This window comes from Lampris incognitus, chromosome 17 (assembly GCF_029633865.1).
Source record: "Lampris incognitus isolate fLamInc1 chromosome 17, fLamInc1.hap2, whole genome shotgun sequence".
NCBI classification, from domain to species: Eukaryota; Metazoa; Chordata; class Actinopteri; order Lampriformes; family Lampridae; genus Lampris; species Lampris incognitus.
The window spans coordinates 40,753,174-40,771,839 of NC_079227.1; the positions used below are offsets into that span (position 1 = coordinate 40,753,174).

The 18,666-nt window shown below is 42.1% G+C and overlaps 1 protein-coding gene across 1 annotated transcript; it reads right to left on the reverse strand.

Moving 5' to 3' along the window:
* Window positions 1-2,863: 2,863 nt before the first annotated feature.
* On the reverse strand, window positions 2,864-14,897 carry LOC130127230 (H-2 class II histocompatibility antigen, E-S beta chain-like). Its single transcript, XM_056296799.1, has 6 exons — window positions 14,894-14,897; window positions 12,663-12,935; window positions 4,366-4,579; window positions 3,696-3,763; window positions 3,475-3,588; window positions 2,864-2,889 (listed from the first exon to the last, which is right to left on the reverse strand). The coding sequence occupies exons 1-6, from the start codon at window positions 14,895-14,897 to the stop codon at window positions 2,864-2,866; spliced, it is 699 nt and encodes a 232-aa protein (XP_056152774.1).
* Between the last annotated feature and the right edge of the window lie 3,769 nt (window positions 14,898-18,666).

The window sequence follows — 18,666 nt, forward strand, 5'->3', positions numbered from 1 at the left end:
CTAATTTGTGAATAGTTGTACATTTTAAGACTGTCGCTTAATTATTAATTATAATAAAAGAAAAAATTCAGTCCTTTGTTGCCCGTGGAATGTTTGTTAACCCTTTTATAAATGGTTGTACTTTAGTTGTAAATAGTAAAAAGAATAGATAACACATATAACAAAGTAACAATATTTTAATTTATGAAACATCTCACGTTTTGCACAATAAACTTATTCATAACAATTAATACCCACACAAAGAACAACAACCAATCAACGCCTGTCTCTCATTCTGGCTCCAGTAAACAGTTGCTGGTTGTCTTCACGGAGTGGGATGAACTGCTCAGTTTGTTCCTTGCTGCCTTAAACAAGCTGACATGTAAAGCATGTTGTGTGTTATGTCACCAGACACAAGGCTTCTTATGGACTACATTCATCATAATTAAAACGTTTAACTACACTTAACGGTTTTACAGTCTGGAAATAAGGCAGGACTCACAACTTAACCTGACATTAGTTCATCTTGGTGCATTGATGTAGATAATATGAAGTATCAATAGTCTATAAAATGTCCTGATCATCTTAGATATGAGTCCAGCTTGTAAAGTGGAACATGGGAAAGTGAAGCGTTATAAGGCTTCAGTTCAAAGCTGAAACTGAGGCCTCACATCGAGCCGTCGGCTAGCATGCTAGGTGGCTACATGGAAGCAATACTAACCTCACGTATTCTAACAGACATTTTGAGCTTTTAAGCTCCCCTGAAGTTTAACATATCTGCCGTTAGATGTTCAAATGAGTAGAAACCCAGTACTTACTTAAGGGACATCTTGCTCGGTGCTTTGAACAGACATTCGTCCGCCGCCCATTATTTATTTATCTTTATTTGTTGTTGGTGAGGAGAAGGGGCGGAGCAGCGGCGCGCAAAGCATCTTGGGATATGGAAGTCCGCGAAGGATAGTAGCGGTGCATACATAAGACATATAAAGAGTAGACGCCGCATTGGCTGTTGGGGCGCGAGAAATACGGCCGCCATCTTGGACCGGTCATCCTACGAGTTGCCTAGCAGCAGAATACACGACACGACTGAGAAAGATGGCAGAACACTGTTCAGCATATTCCTGCTCCAATCGACGGACCGTGGAAAACAGGGCTCGGGGGATTACTTTTCACAAGTAAGATTGAACAAACGGTGGCACCACATTGCAAAACTCACCTCTCTTGACCTGCAGAGAGGGAGCACGAGAAAGAAACTCTGCAGAACAGGTCTCTTTCAAGGGTTTTAGGGGTTTCATGTCAAACTTTAATTAGCAACTTTTATTCTTTCCCCGACATTGTTATGCTACATTGTTTATATATGTATCTCTCTTTAAAATATATATGTATATCTGTATTTATGTTTTATTATTACATCATACTATTGGATATAATTACGATATTATTACAGTATTATACCAATTTATTATACACACACACACACACACACACACACTGTATACTTCCTACCCTCACATGTAAATATTTTGTGTTGTTGTCAGTGTTTACGTTTGTCCATTGTGTGTAATGCACTGGTCACCTATGTAAGCAACGTTGTACATGTGTAAATATGGTTTGGGGCGGGGATTTATATATATTTTCATTTTCTCTGATATATAACATATATTGTTGTTATATATAATGTAGATATATAATGTGTTCATATATTGTTTCTATATTTATATAGCCTAATCATATATTGTTTCTTCAACTTATTAAAATAGCTGACTTTACTGCCACTATCTGCTTCTGCCTCTCTATCATATTTTACCTTGTGTGTGTGTGTGTGTGTATATATATATATATATATATATAGTGAGCGTTTTGCTAAATACCGTATTGTTCCGAATATAAGACGACCCTGATTATAAGACGACCCCCCCTTTTTTCAAGAATCATTTTTGGAAAAATAATTTTTGAAGAGCAAATATTGGTTTTATAACAAAAAACATTATATTTGAAAATAATGATAATAAAACACATTGAAAAAAAGAAGGTAGTCTGTTTAACAGCTTTTAAATAAAATTATGTTTTCAATATATTTCAGATGAAATTGTCACATTTAAATAAAAAAATGTAAATACATTTGTAAATGAATGACTTATGGTATTTAAATAGCATACAAATGAAAATAAACTGTAGTCTATTGAGACTATCCATCTCATAGTGAAAAAATAACCATTTCAACATTTCAATACCTGCATTAACCATCGAAGTGGTCTAATTTTAGAACGGTCTTGAAACAAATCTGACTGAGTGAGAATGTATATTGACATTCAAAAGTCTAGAACTCGAATGTAAGACGACCCCCCCCCCTTTTTCATACGTATTTCCAGGGTAAAAACCCCGTCTTCTATTCAGAACAATACGGTAGCTACCTATCATACATCACATATATCATATATCTGAATATTCTATTACTGTCAAGCCAACTATGAATATTAAAATACGTCAAACCATGTGTCCTGTATCAGCTACATGTATGACGTTTTCATCAACAAAAGAGGCGTGGAAATCAGTTTGGTATTCAGCGAGTTATGATTGATTAACTGCGCTGACAGTTCATTGCGCCTGCCAAACACATTACACTGAGTGGAGCGGGTGACCGGTCCAAGATGGCGGCCCCACGGCTCGTCAGCGTCAATAGGCAGCAGCGGTCGATGCGGCGTCTACTCTTTATATGTCTATGACATCAGAATCTGTAGAGCATTAGTAAGAATACGAGCAGGAGGCAATGAGATCCAGCAGGGGGCAGTACTGACAACCTGGGAGAAAACCTTCAGGTGAAAGCGACACACACTGGACTGCCACCAAAACAACCAACGAGGAAGAAGCGTCACTTCCTGCTTCAGCTGGTTGGAACCAGAACACGCCCTGTTAAAAAAGACCAACGATAAGAAAAGTGGTGAAGAGTGAAGAGACTGAAATACAACCAAACAAGTCTGGCCCACTTCAAGTACTGCTGACACCCACTAATGTGTACAGTGTACTGTACATGTGTACTGATATGTATAGTGTACTGTCTATATGTATAGTGTACTGTCTATATGTACTAATATGTACAGTGTACTGTCTATAAGTACTGATATGTATAGTGTACTGTCTGTATATGTATAGTGTATAGTCTATATGTACTGATATAGTGTAGTGATATAGAGTGTACTGTTTATATGTGTTTGTATTATAATGTAGTGATGTAGTATACTGCGTATATGTAGTGGTATTATAGTGTACTGTGTATATGTAGTGATATTATAGTGTAGTGTGTATATGTAGTGGTATTATAGTGTACTGTGTATATGTAGTGTTATTATAGTGTACTGTGTATATGTAGTGATATTATAGTGTAGTGTGTATATGTAGTGATATTATAGTGTAGTGGTATTTTAGTGTAGTGTGTATATGTGGACTGATGTGAACCAGTGTAAACCTGGTCTGGACTGATCTAGTGTTACTGACCTCTGGCCTTCCTCTTGTAGTAGATCAGACCTGCCAAAGACAAAATCAAACCCAGAAGCAGACCTGACGCTCCGCTGGCGATCTTGTTTCTGTCTGATTGTGACATGGAGGGATCTGGAGAGACAGACACATGTCTCTATCTATAGACACATCTGCATGTTGACCTGTCTCTCTATGTCTTCATCACCTATCCATGGACAGAGACACACATAGATACTCACTCCAGTCCACTTTCTTAGGAGAGGGGAAACTGGCGTGTTCCACCATGCAGGTGATCTTCTCTCCAGACCTGAGATGAAATAAGTGAAGAAGAAGAAAACACAGGAAATAAACAACATATCAACAATAAATAAGACGTGATGTGATTGGATGAGGTAAGTCTGTACTTTCCTGTCTGTCTGCACAGAAACTAGTCGAGTCTGATACTAAACATCAGCCCAGTTTAAAACACGGTATTAATACACAATAAATACTCTGTCGTCCATCTGGGATCTCACCTGTAAAGAGCCACGCATCCCACCTTAAATATACAGCTGGTGTCTACAGAGCAGACACTGAGGAGACACGTTCCACCTTAAACATGCAGCTGGTGTCTACAGAGCAGACGCTGAGGAGACAAGTTCCACCTTAAACATACAGCTGGGGTCTACAGAGCAGACGCTGAGGAGACACGTTCCACCTTAAACATACAGCTGGTGTCTACAGAGCAGACACTGAGGAGACACGTTCCACCTTAAATCATCACTTTGTGCTTTGTTTTCCAGTCATTGTGTGTGTGTGTGTGTGTGTGTGTGTGTGTGTGTGTGTGTGTGTGTGCGTGAGTGTGTAGTGTTAAAGTATTGTGTATGTATTTGGACCGGTCCATTTGGTACTGAGTCTAAGTGTTCTGACCTGGGCGTGTACTCCAGGTAGGAGTGGATCTGGTAGTACCAATCACCATTTGCCAGCTCATCGGTGGAAGTGACGTCAGAGGTCACCGGCTGTCCGTCTCTCAGCCAGGTGACACTGATGTATTTGGGGTAGAAGTTGTAGACACTGCACATCAGCATGGCCGGATGTCGGCCACTAGGGGGCGTCACTGAAGTCAGTCTCACACTGGGCTCAGCTGGTAAAGAATTATTTTGTTATCATCATCATCATCATCATCATCATCATCATCATCATCATCATCAGGACTTGAAATTAACTTTTTGAATCAATGTCAAATGTGTAGAGTTGCTAATCCCAAGAGTATATAATGTTTGGGGCCACATGGTGGCGCAATGGTTAGCGCGGTCGCCTCACAGCAGAAAGGTCGTGGGTTGGAATCCCGGGGTAGTCCAACCTTGGCGGTTGTACTGATGTGTCGTAGGTTAGTTTACATTATTACGACAGCGGCCCCCAGAGGAGTTACCATAAACTGATTTACGGCAGTGCCTAGCAGAGCTGGAATAAAGCATGTTAAACGGCTCTTCTGCGGTGAGTCGCCTCAGTCCAGCCCTCCGCATTGAGGACTAGACTCTGTTATAGCCGGACCTCAAACAGGACTCATGAAAACCCGGCACGTTACTGTAACATGAGACTCATCCTAGATCTGCTGGATTATGCAGATGCAGTAAATTCTGAAGCACTTATTTTGTTCCTCGACTTCTATGAGGCCTTTGACGCGATTGAACTCACGGTTCTGTTACAGTCCGTCGAGGCGTTGGGCTTTGGGAATAACTTTGTTGGCATTGTCAATATGTTTTACAAAGATATGAATAGTTCTGTTATGATGAACTTTAACAGCTGTAAAAGAGTCCAGATGAACAGAGGGCTCCGCCAAGGCTGCCCTGTTCCTCCTCCCTTATTTATTTGAGGGGCTGAATTCTTATCAGTTAATATCGTGAATGATGGACGTTTGGAAGGAATGTCGGGTTTTGGTGGAGAGTTAAACATCTCACAACTGGCAGACGACACCACTTTGTTTTGAAGGACAAGAAGCACGTGAGGAACTCTGTTACCTCAGGTAACCAGTGTTCCAGGGCTTCGGACCTGCGACTAAATGTGTGCACATGTGGAATGTTGTCTGTGCGTGATTGTAGCGATTGTGTAGTTGGAAACATCCGGTAAAAGAGTCCGTTAAGTATTTGGGAATATATACAACTACACATCTTACAGCTAGACAACATCTCCATTTCTCCAACAGATTAAAAAGACCAAGTCTGTCTTCAGGATTGGTCTTGGAAGGGGTTTCTCTACTTTAGGAGGAGTTCTCCTCTCCAAAGCAGAGGGCCTGTCTCGCTTTGTGGGTCCATCTGTGTCTCTATTGGTTTATGGTTCTACCGCCACAGAAGCAAATAGAACTTTCTTAAATGTCATTTGGAAGAATAAACCACACCAGCTTAAAACATGTGTCCTGACCAGCAGTGAAGCAGAAGGAGGTCTGGAAGTTCTAGATTCCGTTGATTCTGGTAACACAACACACAAACACGCTCACACTTGTTGTCTGATGGTGAAATGTCCCATAAGTGTTGGACTGGTGTGGAGTCTCGTGACTCTGTCCCTTCTTTTAACATGAGACACGTGACCTGGTGCTGTCTTCATCCAGAAGATGTGCTCTTCAACATCTGCTTAATTGTGTTACTGTAGATGCAACATGTGTACTCACAAACAGGAGTTGGGTAAATCACTACCTAAGATCCCTGCTTGTCTCCAAGAAGTGAGTCTTTCCTTAAACCTCTCAGCCTTGAAACAACAACACAAGTAACGAGCTGCTGACCTACTACCACACTTGTGTCCTGACATCCTCATCTGGAGGATGAGGATGGCAGTGCAGATATAACAAGGAGTACCTCCAGACAGCGTTTGTCATGGTTTGCTCATTCTCTGCAACTGGTAGTAGGAGATGGCTTAAAGGAAACTAAGTGTCTTTCTGGTGCGATTGCCAAAGTTTCAAAGCTGTCGTCTTTGTTACATTGCAGCACTTCATTTAAAGATAAGTTTGAAGTCACTTTTGGCTATGGACGCTCTATCCCAGCAGCAAATGACACCCGCTGGAACTCCACTTTTAAGCAATTGAAAGCTGTCACAGCATTGGATCACAGCATTCTCACAGACATGTGCTCTGACTTTCCAAATGTTGTTTTCTCTCCACGCGAGTGGGCTCAGCTCAAAGAACTCTGCACCATTCTTGAGCCTTTTGCAGAGGCTACCGACCTCACACAAGGTGAGCAACTGGTGACAAGCAGCCTAGTTGTCCCCACAGTTTTGGACATTAACGCCCACCTCATGAGGATGGAAGAGACGAGGTGTCTCTGCCGGCCTTTAGTCTGAGCACTTAAAGAATCCTTACACAGGAGGTTTTCTGGCATATTTGTTAGAACAAAAATGGATGAAAGCAAGCAGCACCATGAACCGTTTGGTGAGGATGTGTACTTCATAGCTGCCATGCTTGACCCACGTTTTGGACTCAGCTGGGTGGATATGGATGTTCAGTCTACTGAAAATGTCATGTCCCCTCAGGTCAGAGATGAACTCAAGAGGTCACTCAAAGGTCAGTACACACACACACACACACACACACACACACACACACACACACACACACACACACACACACACACACACACACACACACACACACACACACACACAGTGCTTTCACTGCCTGGTGGCTCTGTGTACATACAATGGTAGTTTAGGAACAGTAGTAAATATAATAAATGACAAAATGGTATAATTTAAGTCTTTGTTCATAAAAGGCTTAATTATCTTTTTCTTTGTTTATTTTTTTCAGACACCTTGATTACAGAAGCAAGGGCCATAGGAACAGGATCCCCTCCGAAGGATCCCCATAGTGCACAACAATCTCAAGAGGAGTTACCTCCACTCAAGTGTCCAAGACTATTGGCAAGGTACCAATGGCATAGAGAAAGTCACAGTGGTGACCGAGACTCAAGCATAGCATCACAAGTACAGAAGTACTTTGAGACCATTAAAGACTTCCATGATGAAGACACACTCAGTTTTTGGGCTAGAAACGAAGAGAAGTTCCCCAACCTACATCCCCTGGCACTTAAAGTCTTGTCTGTGCCTGCATCTTCAGCTCCTTTTGAGCTTGTATTCAGCAGAGGGGGCCTTATCATGAGGCCTCACCGTTCAAGATTGGGGACAAAAATGTTGTCATATCTAATGTTTCTTAAGTGTAACCATGCACTACTGTCTAAGTAGTCTAAGGTGCCCATGCCCATGTTGGCTGGTATATAAAATGGTTTTATACTGAGTAGACCAACAGACTGTCTGTAGACATAAAACATGTTGTAAACATTAAATATTATTTTTTTGCAAACGTATTCGCTTCTCTTCTGATTACTGTATTTTCATTGTTTAAGTGAAAGCATGAACTGTATCTAATTCCATTACATTTTTACAAATAACCTGATGTTTAGTTGTACTGTATTGTTGAATGCGTTGCTGCACTGGCCAAATTAATGTGAAATCTTCGCTTGCCTTTAACCAGAGGGAATCTTTCCTTTGTTAAAGTTGGTTTATTCAGAAAGTTATGTTATCTGCCATCCTATGTTATACTGACTGGTGTTTTTTAAAAGACTATGCATGAGGATCAATAAAATAATTTTCTCTTCTGACTGTGTAAGTGTCTTGTACAAAGGCTTCATTCTGAGTAGAAAATGTATAAATGCCATTATAATACAATAATATAGCTATTGTAAAGGGTATACAAACTATTCTATTCTCGGTCTCGGAAAAGACTCGACTTGTTCCGGTCTTGGTCTTGAACTTGGTCTCGACCACCGTTGGTCTTGATCTTGACTCGGTCTCGGCTAGGAGGAGTCTTGGTCTTGTCTTGGTCTCGATTGAGGCGGTCTTGACTACAACACTGCTTGTGAGCACCCTTCAGTAAAGGACATTTTATGATGCAAACCATTATCACCCCAAGTCCACTCTACTGCCCTTTGACACGGCTACACAACGCACTACAGGAGTATAACTACACATTTCTTTCAGAATCAGCAAACAAGTCACAGAATGACCCATAGCAGCTGTAAGATAAGCCTCTGCTTCCACATCTCTGGCTCAGACACCGCCATTAGCTGCGTCTGTTAAGAACTAATCTCAGTTTCCTGATGACGCCTTCACGCATTCACTGCATAGATGCTGAACTCAGATGCAGCATACTCATGCTTCATTATATCCTCCTACTCCCACTTCAGCAGGTTTAATTAAAACACAAATCAGTTCCCTGAAGCTCAGAACAAGGTTTCCAGCAGGCTGCATTTCTCCCACTTTACTGAATAACTCACTGCAAGGCTGCCAAGAAACCCTCTGAAGTTAGTGGAAGACAACCTCTTCGCTCCTGTCAGCCCCACACTTGCCTCGTCCATGGGAGGGAACACTAGAATTGTACTTCTCCTAAAACAGATACTACACGCTCTCCCACTGTTAGTACTCAGTACTTAACACTCAACATTGTTGACAAGTATGTACAGCCTAATACTACTCATTTCCCCACCTCATCCCTACATGTCATTATATTCTTTTAGACACATATGTTGTTTTTCTTCCAGCCCCAACCCACACGATGTTAATAACCTGTTCCGGGTTCATCAATAATCCTTTGTTGACGTCATAGATGATCAATAGTTGTGCGCTGTGTTCACAACCCTCCTCATACACCATCTTGACGGACAGCTTTACGACCACCGTCGCTCTTTAAGACTGAGACTTGCATCCGTCTAATAAGCAAACAGCTCAACTAGCGAGGCTCCTACAGACAGCCAGACCCGACTTACATACATGGGGGCTTGGAGCCCGTTAATACCTGCTGGCAGCGCTGCTTTATGTCGGGGACTGTCTCACACCCTGATTGGGTTCTTCTGACGTAGTTGTGTAATGATACTGAACCTGATGTGTGTCCGCAATACTACACACCTGTTTTATGTACCATGTTCTATTGTTCACTAGTACACACACACACACACACACACACACACACACACACAGACACACACACACACACGCACAGACACACACACACGCACACACAGACACACACAGACACACACACATGGACACGCGGACACACACGCACGCACACACGCACACGCACACACAGACACACACACACGGACACACACACACACGCACGCACACAAACACAAACACACACACAGACACACACGCATACACACACACGCACACACACACACACACGCACAGACACACACACACAGACACACGCATACACACACGCACCCACACACACACACAAACACACACTCGGACGCGCGCGCGCGCACAAAAACGCGCGCACATACACGCGCTCACACCGACACACATAACTCACAGACGCGCGCGCACACAACTCAAAAACGCGCGCGCGCACTTATACACACACACACAGATACAAACACAAACACGCACACACGTGACAAACACACACACTCACACACAAACACGCACACACACGGACACATATGCATACATGCACTACTAATAGTAGTAGTAACAGAAGTAGTAGTAGTCATAATAACAGTACTACTAGTAGTAGTAGTAACAGTAGTAGTAATATTCATAATAACAGTACTACTAATAGTAGTAGTAACGTTAGTAGTAATAGTCATAATAATAGTACTACTAATAGTAGTAGTAATAGTCATAATAATAGTACTACTAATAGTAGTAGTAATAGTCATAATTATAGTACTACTAATAGTAGTAGTAACAGTAGTAGTAATATTCATAATAACAGTACTACTAATAGTAGTAGTAACAGTAGTAGTAATAGTCATAATAACAGTATTACTAATAGTAGTAGAAACAGTAGCAGTAATAGTCATAATAATAGTACTACTAAAAGTAGTAGTAACAGTAGTAGTAATAGTCATAATAATAGTCCTACTAATAGTAGTAGTACCAATAGTAGTAATATTCATAATAAAAGTACTACTAATAGTAGTAGTAACCGTAGTAGTAATAGTCATAATAACAGTAATACTAATAGTAGTAGAAACAGTAGCAGTAATAGTCATAATAACAGTACTACGAATAGTAGTAGTAACAGTAGTAGTAATAGTCATAATAACAGTACTACTAATAGTAGTAGTACCAGTAGTAGTAATAGTCATAATAACAGTACTACTAATAGTAGTAGTAACAGTAGTAGTAATAGTCATAATAATAGCACTACTAATAGTAGTAGTAACGTTAGTAGTAATAGTCATAATAATAGTACTACTAATAGTAGTAGTAACGTTAGTAGTAATAGTCATAATAATAGTCCTACTAATAGTAGTAGTACCAATAGTAGTAATATTCATAATAAAAGTACTACTAATAGTAGTAGTACCAGTAGTAGTAATAGTCATAATAACAGTACTACTAATAGTAGTAGTAACAGTAGTAGTAATAGTCATAATAATAGCACTACTAATAGTAGTAGTAACGTTAGTAGTAATAGTCATAATAATAGTACTACTAATAGTAGTAGTAACGTTAGTAGTAATAGTCATAATAATAGTCCTACTAATAGTAGTAGTACCAATAGTAGTAATGTTCATAATAAAAGTACTACTAATAGTAGTAGTAACAGTAGTAGTAATAGTCATAATAACAGTACTACTAATAGTAGTAGAAACAGTAGCAGTAATAGTCATAATAACAGTACTACGAATAGTAGTAGTAACAGTAGTAGTAATAGTCATAATAACAGTACTACTAATAGTAGTAGTACCAGTAGTAGTAATAGTCATAATAACAGTACTACTAATAGTAGTAGTAACAGTAGTAGTAATAGTCATAATAATAGCACTACTAATAGTAGTAGTAACGTTAGTAGTAATAGTCATAATAATAGTACTACTAATAGTTGTAGTAACGTTAGTAGTAATAGTCATAATAATAGTACTACTAATAGTAGTAGTAATAGTCATAATAATAGTACTACTAATAGTAGTAGTAATAGTCATAATTATAGTACTACTAATAGTAGTAGTAACAGTAGTAGTAATATTCATAATAACAGTACTACTAATAGTAGTAGTAACAGTAGTAGTAATAGTCATAATAACAGTATTACTAATAGTAGTAGAAACAGTAGCAGTAATAGTCATAATAATAGTACTACTAAAAGTAGTAGTAACAGTAGTAGTAATAGTCATAATAATAGTCCTACTAATAGTAGTAGTACCAATAGTAGTAATATTCATAATAAAAGTACTACTAATAGTAGTAGTAACAGTAGTAGTAATAGTCATAATAACAGCACTACTAATAGTAGTAGAAACAGTAGCAGTAATAGTCATAATAACAGTACTACGAATAGTAGTAGTAACAGTAGTAGTAATAGTCATAATAACAGTACTACTAATAGTAGTAGTACCAGTAGTAGTAATAGTCATAATAACAGTACTACTAATAGTAGTAGTAACAGTAGTAGTAATAGTCATAATAATAGCACTACTAATAGTAGTAGTAACGTTAGTAGTAATAGTCATAATAATAGTACTACTAATAGTAGTAGTAACAGTAGTAGTAATAGTCATAATAATAGCACTACTAATAGTAGTAGTAACGTTAGTAGTAATAGTCATAATAATAGTACTACTAATAGTAGTAGTAACGTTAGTAGTAATAGTCATAATAATAGTACTACTAATAGTAGTAGTAATAGTCATAATAATAGTACTACTAATAGTAGTAGTAATAGTCATAATTATAGTACTACTAATAGTAGTAGTAACAGTAGTAGTAATAGTCATAATAATAGTCCTACTAATAGTAGTAGTACCAATAGTAGTAATATTCATAATAAAAGTACTACTAATAGTAGTAGTAACAGTAGTAGTAATAGTCATAATAACAGTACTACTAATAGTAGTAGAAACAGTAGCAGTAATAGTCATAATAACAGTACTACGAATAGTAGTAGTAACAGTAGTAGTAATAGTCATAATAACAGTACTACTAATAGTAGTAGTACCAGTAGTAGTAATAGTCATAATAACAGTACTACTAATAGTAGTAGTAACAGTAGTAGTAATAGTCATAATAATAGCACTACTAATAGTAGTAGTAACGTTAGTAGTAATAGTCATAATAATAGTACTACTAATAGTAGTAGTAACAGTAGTAGTAATATTCATAATAACAGTACTACTAATAGTAGTAGTAACAGTAGTAGTAATAGTCATCATAGCAGAGCAGCTCACCTGTCTTATCCAGTGCAGCTCGGTACCGTATCTCTATATTATGTTTGCAGTACGTCTCTTTCAGAGCTCTCCTTACTGCCATCTCTGCAGGATCGTTGTTAAAGCGCTCTGCGTTATGGATACCAAACTCGTCGTATCCAACCCACTTCCCCGCAGTGCTGTTAAACCTCATAACTTCTATCTTATTGAAATACATAGAGTTTATGTACTCTATGTCAGGAAGCTCAGAGGAGGTGAACACACATGTGTACAGGTCATATTTCAAAAACGCATCTGGAACAGAAAGAGAAACAGGTTCAAGTTACTTAGTTGAATTGTTTTAAAGACAATAATTAAAACCTCTTTTCTAACAACACAGCAGAGTCCATCCAACAGAGACTGATTTACATATTTTATCTCACCTGCTCCATAGAAACCCACGACCAGGAGGGAGCAACACACAACAAGGCAGCATGAAGCCATGTGTCTGTCTTGCTGATGAACACAATAAACTGTCCTCCTTTACAGACTGACTGGTGTGGACTGCCCCCTGGACATAAACCAGTCCACCACCCAATCACCTCACTGGGCTGGCTAGCTCTCCCAACATCAGCCAATAGAAAAAACAGAGGCCTGCCACGTCATCTGTTACCAGGTAGAGGGTAGAGCCTAATGCTGGAAAGGGACAGAAACTCAAAGGTTCGAGCCTGTTCGGGGACTGAGAAGATTTGGCCGGTGACAGAATGACAAGAGGACATGTGTTGTTAGTATAGCGCCCCCTAGCTGCAGGACACTCAACATGTACACAATACACACTCAACATGTAGACAATGCACACTCAACATGTACAAGAACATGTGTGTGTGTGTGTGTGTGTGTGTGTGTGATGGCAGCTCTCGGGGCCACATGTGTAGTTCGTGTTGTGTTAATGTTGTGTGTTGAGGCAGCAGTGCTGGGGCGTCGCTGCTGCAGGACTTCTTGTCAGGCTGAACAGCAGAGGGCGCTCCACAGAGCAGCTGTTAAATACAGGGCGGCCCGCTGGACTCTACCAACTACCCTCCATGTCATGGGGGGGTATTCTTAATGTAGATGTGTTGTGGTTGTGTTGCCTTGGTTACTATCTAAATGTTAACTTGTTGAAGAATTGTGCTGTGTTGTGTTATTTGTAGTTTAGTTGGTAGAGTGTTGTTTGTGTGTTGCCCTTGTGTGTCAGAATGGTGGGACCAGCCAGTACATGTGCGCCCCCTTGTGTTCAGGTTGTTGGGTCAGTTTGGTGTGGTGAGTTTGTTATGTTCAGTGTGTTACTTGGGTATGATGTGAGTGAAGTTGTGTTTAGTTGACCGGTTGTGTGGAATGTGTGTATTCACTAAACAACTGGTGAGTACAACAGCAACACTTCATTGTGTAACATCAGAGGATTCATCTATGGAGCACGTGGAGAGAAGATATGAAGATATGTGCACCACTAAGTAAGTTTAATATAACACAATGAACACGTGTAGGATGGAGCAACAAGAGGTGGGTGGAGCAGCATGACATGACACATGGCGTGTGAGGTGTGGTGTTGTTAGAATAACACAATGAACAGATGTAGGATGGAGCAACATGAGGTGGGTGGAGCAGCATGACATGACACATGACGTGTCAGGTGGGTAAATTAAAACTTTATCTGAATAAGTGACCCGTGACTCCTCGTGTCTACCAGCACCAGACGATGCTGGATCAGCGGACTTTGCATCTGATCCGAGGAGCTGCTGGACGCGAGCCTGCAGATTGTGGAGGACCACAGATATTAAGAAGTGAGTTGTGGACTCGGGCCTCGTGCAGCGGTGTGAGCAAGTATCAGTACCTGATACAGGAGCCGTGTGGGATCCCTATATCCTGCACAGCATTTCTACGTCATACGTCATACGTCAACAGCATGAATGTTATCAGCACATAAGCCCTGCTAGTTGGGTGTGAGATGGAAGAGAAGGAAGAATTCTGGAGGGAGTTGGATGACGTGGTGGAGAGGGTACCCAAGGAGGAGGGAGTGGTGATTGGAGCGGACTTCAGAGGGCATGTTGGTGAAGGGAACAGAGGTGATGAGGAGGTGATGGGTAGGTATGGTGTCAAGGAGAGGAATGTGCAAGGACAGATGGAGAAGGTGGTTGTGGAGTACAACATGTACTGCATATGCCCTCCGTATGTACTCTGTAGTTTTCTACTTCTCTGTGTGTATGAAACTTCCCACTCAATGCAGACACACATACCCATTGTTCTTATGTGCGCCCCCATGGGGTCACATAGCCACGTCATCATGATTGCTTCCCCTTTGCCGCGTCCCAGGCACTGGGACAGCAAAGGTAAGAGTAATGGACCTACAGACACTCACCAGGCACAGAACCTGATTAACTCAGATGTTTTCCTGCATAGCTTTGTCAGACTACACCTTGGTTGGTGCAGGAAACATCGGGTATGACGCGACGGACTGTGCTATAAAAACCACTACCTCCAGCTCAGGGCAGAGCATATCCTCACAGACGAACCTCTGTGTGGCCTTATGTCTCTCCATCTGCAGATGCAATAAAGATTCTCTGTTTGCTCCAATGTTTGTGGGGTGATTGTTCTCCCCAGAGGTTGCTGGGGCAAGAGCCCATTTAAGGATAAAGGAAAATCCACAACAAATTTGGTGTCAGAAGTGGGATCTCACGTCGCCCGCCAGACGGACAACCGGCTGACCGGTCATCTCGGGACGAGGACATAGTCAGCCATCTCCCAATAACCTCAGCAGGTTTGAGGAGAAGAAAGGGAGAGGCGGGTGGTCCGTTTGGTCGGTGTCGCTGAGACCCCTCAGCAAAACCCGGGGAGATTCATCACACGGGTAAGCAGAATTCTTTAAAGGAGGAAATGATCATTTAAAACGCGGACTATTGAAACCAGATGAGGTCGTGCACTGACAATTAGGCGGCTGTTCACCCTCGGTCTCACACTAATAGAAGTGGTCACCTGGTAGGATCAAGTGAACCCAGAAGAGAAAAAAACAGGGAAACAAGGGCAGTAAACTGGCCCCGATAGATATGGAGGGTCCTATCTATCAGACAATGATAAGGAAATATGGTGAAGACTCGGTAAAACATGTTTTAGACTGGATACAGGGTCATGGGTTTCCTGTTGAAGGAACTTTGAGCAAGAATAAACTAATGAAAGTCCGACAGTCCATGGAAAAGGGAAAAGCGAAGGTCTTGGAAAGGAAACAGATTCCTACAACATGGTTAGAGTATATGGCAGAGCAAGAAAGAATTTGGGGAATGTGGGAGAAAGAGTGTGAAAGGAGGGAAAGAAAAAAGCTACAGAGGACTATGACGCAAAACGACGACTCAGACAAAGACCCGTTCTCTCTCACACCTCTCCTAATCCATATCTCTCTCACACCTCTCCTAATCCATAACTCTCTCACACCTCTCCTAATCCATATCTCTCTCACACCTCTCCTAATCCATCTCTCTTTATGAGGGGTTGGACATGTCTGCAGAGCAGGACCCGGTCAGAGAGCAGGGCTGGTACCTCAGCAGGAAGCAGTGACAGCGTCTGTTTGAAGAGCACGGGGTCCAGGGTTGGACCCTCGTTCAGTTCCTAGGGGACTCGGTCCTCATACCTGCTGGGGCCATGCACCAGGTATTTACTGGACACATACACATAACAGCATGTCTACATCAGAATGCATAGTTACACAAGCATGTCTGCAGAACCCTCCTCACTAGCAACATGGAGAACTAATGCGTCCGTCCCTGTGTGGTGTGTCCTCCTGTACTTCTGCTACCTGACACAGATAGCTACGCCAGGTGTAGCCCGAAGTCATCCATCATGTTGTCTGTCTCCCTTTCTCTCTCAGGTTCAGAACCTCCACAGCTGTGTTCAGGTCATCAATGACTTTGTTCCTCCTGAGCACGTAGTCAACTCCTTCTACCTGAGCCAGGAGCTGAGAGCCACTAAGGAGGAGGTCAACTGTGAAGATAAGCTACAGGTAGTGGAGCAGTGTCTTCACATCCGGTCCATGTGCTGTGTTCAGTCGTCACCAGCAGACAAACACAAAACCCAGATTAAACCCGACAACAGTCGGGTGTCCGGGTAGCGTGGCGGTCTATTCCGTTGCCTACCAACACGGGGATCGCCGGTTCGAATCCCCGTGTTGCCTCCGGCTTGGTCAGGCGTCCCTACAGACACAGTTGTCCGTGTCTGCAGGTGGGAAGCCGGGTGTGTATGTGTCCTGGTCACTGCACTAGCGCCTCCTCTGGTCAGTTGGGCTGCCTGTTCGGGGGCGGAGGGCCGGGGGGAATAGCGTGATCCTCCCATGTGCTACCCCCCCCTGGTGAAACTCCTCCCTGTCAGGTGAAAAGAAGCATCTGGTGACCCCACATGTATCGGGGGGGGGGGGGGGAGACATGTGGTAGTCTGCAGCCCTCCCCGGACCGGCAGAGGAGGTGGAGCAGAGACTGGGACGGCTCGGAGGAGTGGGGTAATTGGCCAGATGTAAAAGCGGGAAAATCAAAAATAACAATAATAATAATAAAGGTAAAAAGAGTAAGTAATAATGCACCACAAAGCACCATGCTGTTGTTTTAATACAGCCACAGCTGTTGGGTTTTCCAGCATGTTTGCAAAATTCAGTCCCTGATACTTTACGTAGCAAAGTATATGTGGGCACCCTTCTACTGAGTGGGTCCGGATATTTCAGCCACGCCCGTTGCTAGCAGGTGCATAAAATCCAGCATCCAGCCACACAGTCTCCATAGACAAACAGTGGCAGTGGAGTGGAGGGTCCTTAGGAGCGCAGTGACTTTCAGCATGGCACCGTCATAGGATGCCACCTTTCCAACAAGTCATTTGGTCAAATCCCTGCCCTGCTAGAGCTGCCCCGGTCAATTGTAAGTGCTGTTATTGTGAAGTGGAGACATCTCAGAGCAACAGCAGCTCAGACGTGAAGAAGTAGAACACACAAGACCACAGAACCGGACCACCGAGTCCTGAGGCACGTAAAAACCATGTGTCCTCGCTTACAAAACTCACTACCGAGTTCCAGACTGCCTCTGGAAGCAACGTCAGCTCAAGAACTGGTGGCCTGGGGTGCCTCCATGGCCGACTGACTAGCGTGCATATCACATGGCCACATGGCTGCAACCATTACCAGCTCAAATCCAGCTGGCAGCGTTTGTTGCATGTCTTACCCCTTTCTCTCTCTCTCTCTCTCTCTCCCCCATTTCCTGTCTGCCTCCACTATCACTGTCTAATAAATAAGCCGATGCACACAATGTGCTATGCTGGAGTGGTGTAAAGCACACCACCATTGGACTCACGTTCTCTGGAGTGATGAATCCCGCTTCACTATCCGGCAGTCTGATGGAGCAATCTGGATTTGGCGAATACCAGGAGAACACTACCTGCCTAAATGCATAGTGCCAACTGTAAAGTTTGGTGGAGGAGTAATAATGGTCCGGGGCTGTTTTCCATGTTCTTGCCTCTCAGTTCCACTGAAGGGAAATCTTACTGCTACAGCAGACAATACCATTCTAGAGAATTGTGTGCTTCCAAGTTTGTGGCAGCAGTTTGGGGGAAGCTCTTTTCTGTTTCATCATGACAATGCTCCTGTGCACAAAGCGAGGTCCATAAAGACATGGTTTGCTGAGTTTGGTGTGGAGGAACTAGCCAACATCTTTGGGATGAATTGGAACACCAACCGTGAACCCGGCCTTCTCCCCGACATCAGTGCCTGACCTCACTGATGCTCTTGTGGCTGAATGGGAGTGAATTCCCGCAGCCATGTTCCCAAATCTAGTGGAAAGCCTTCCCAGAAGAGTGGAGGCTGTTACAGCAGCAAAGGGGGTCTCAACACCATATTAATGCCCATGGGTTTGTTGATCAAGCACATATGGGTGTGATGTTCAGGTGTCCACATCCTGTTGGCCATGTAGTGTATATTTGATTGAGCCTGGTGTGTCACCTCTTCACCAACAGGAGATAAATGAGCGATAACGGTAGTCATTTT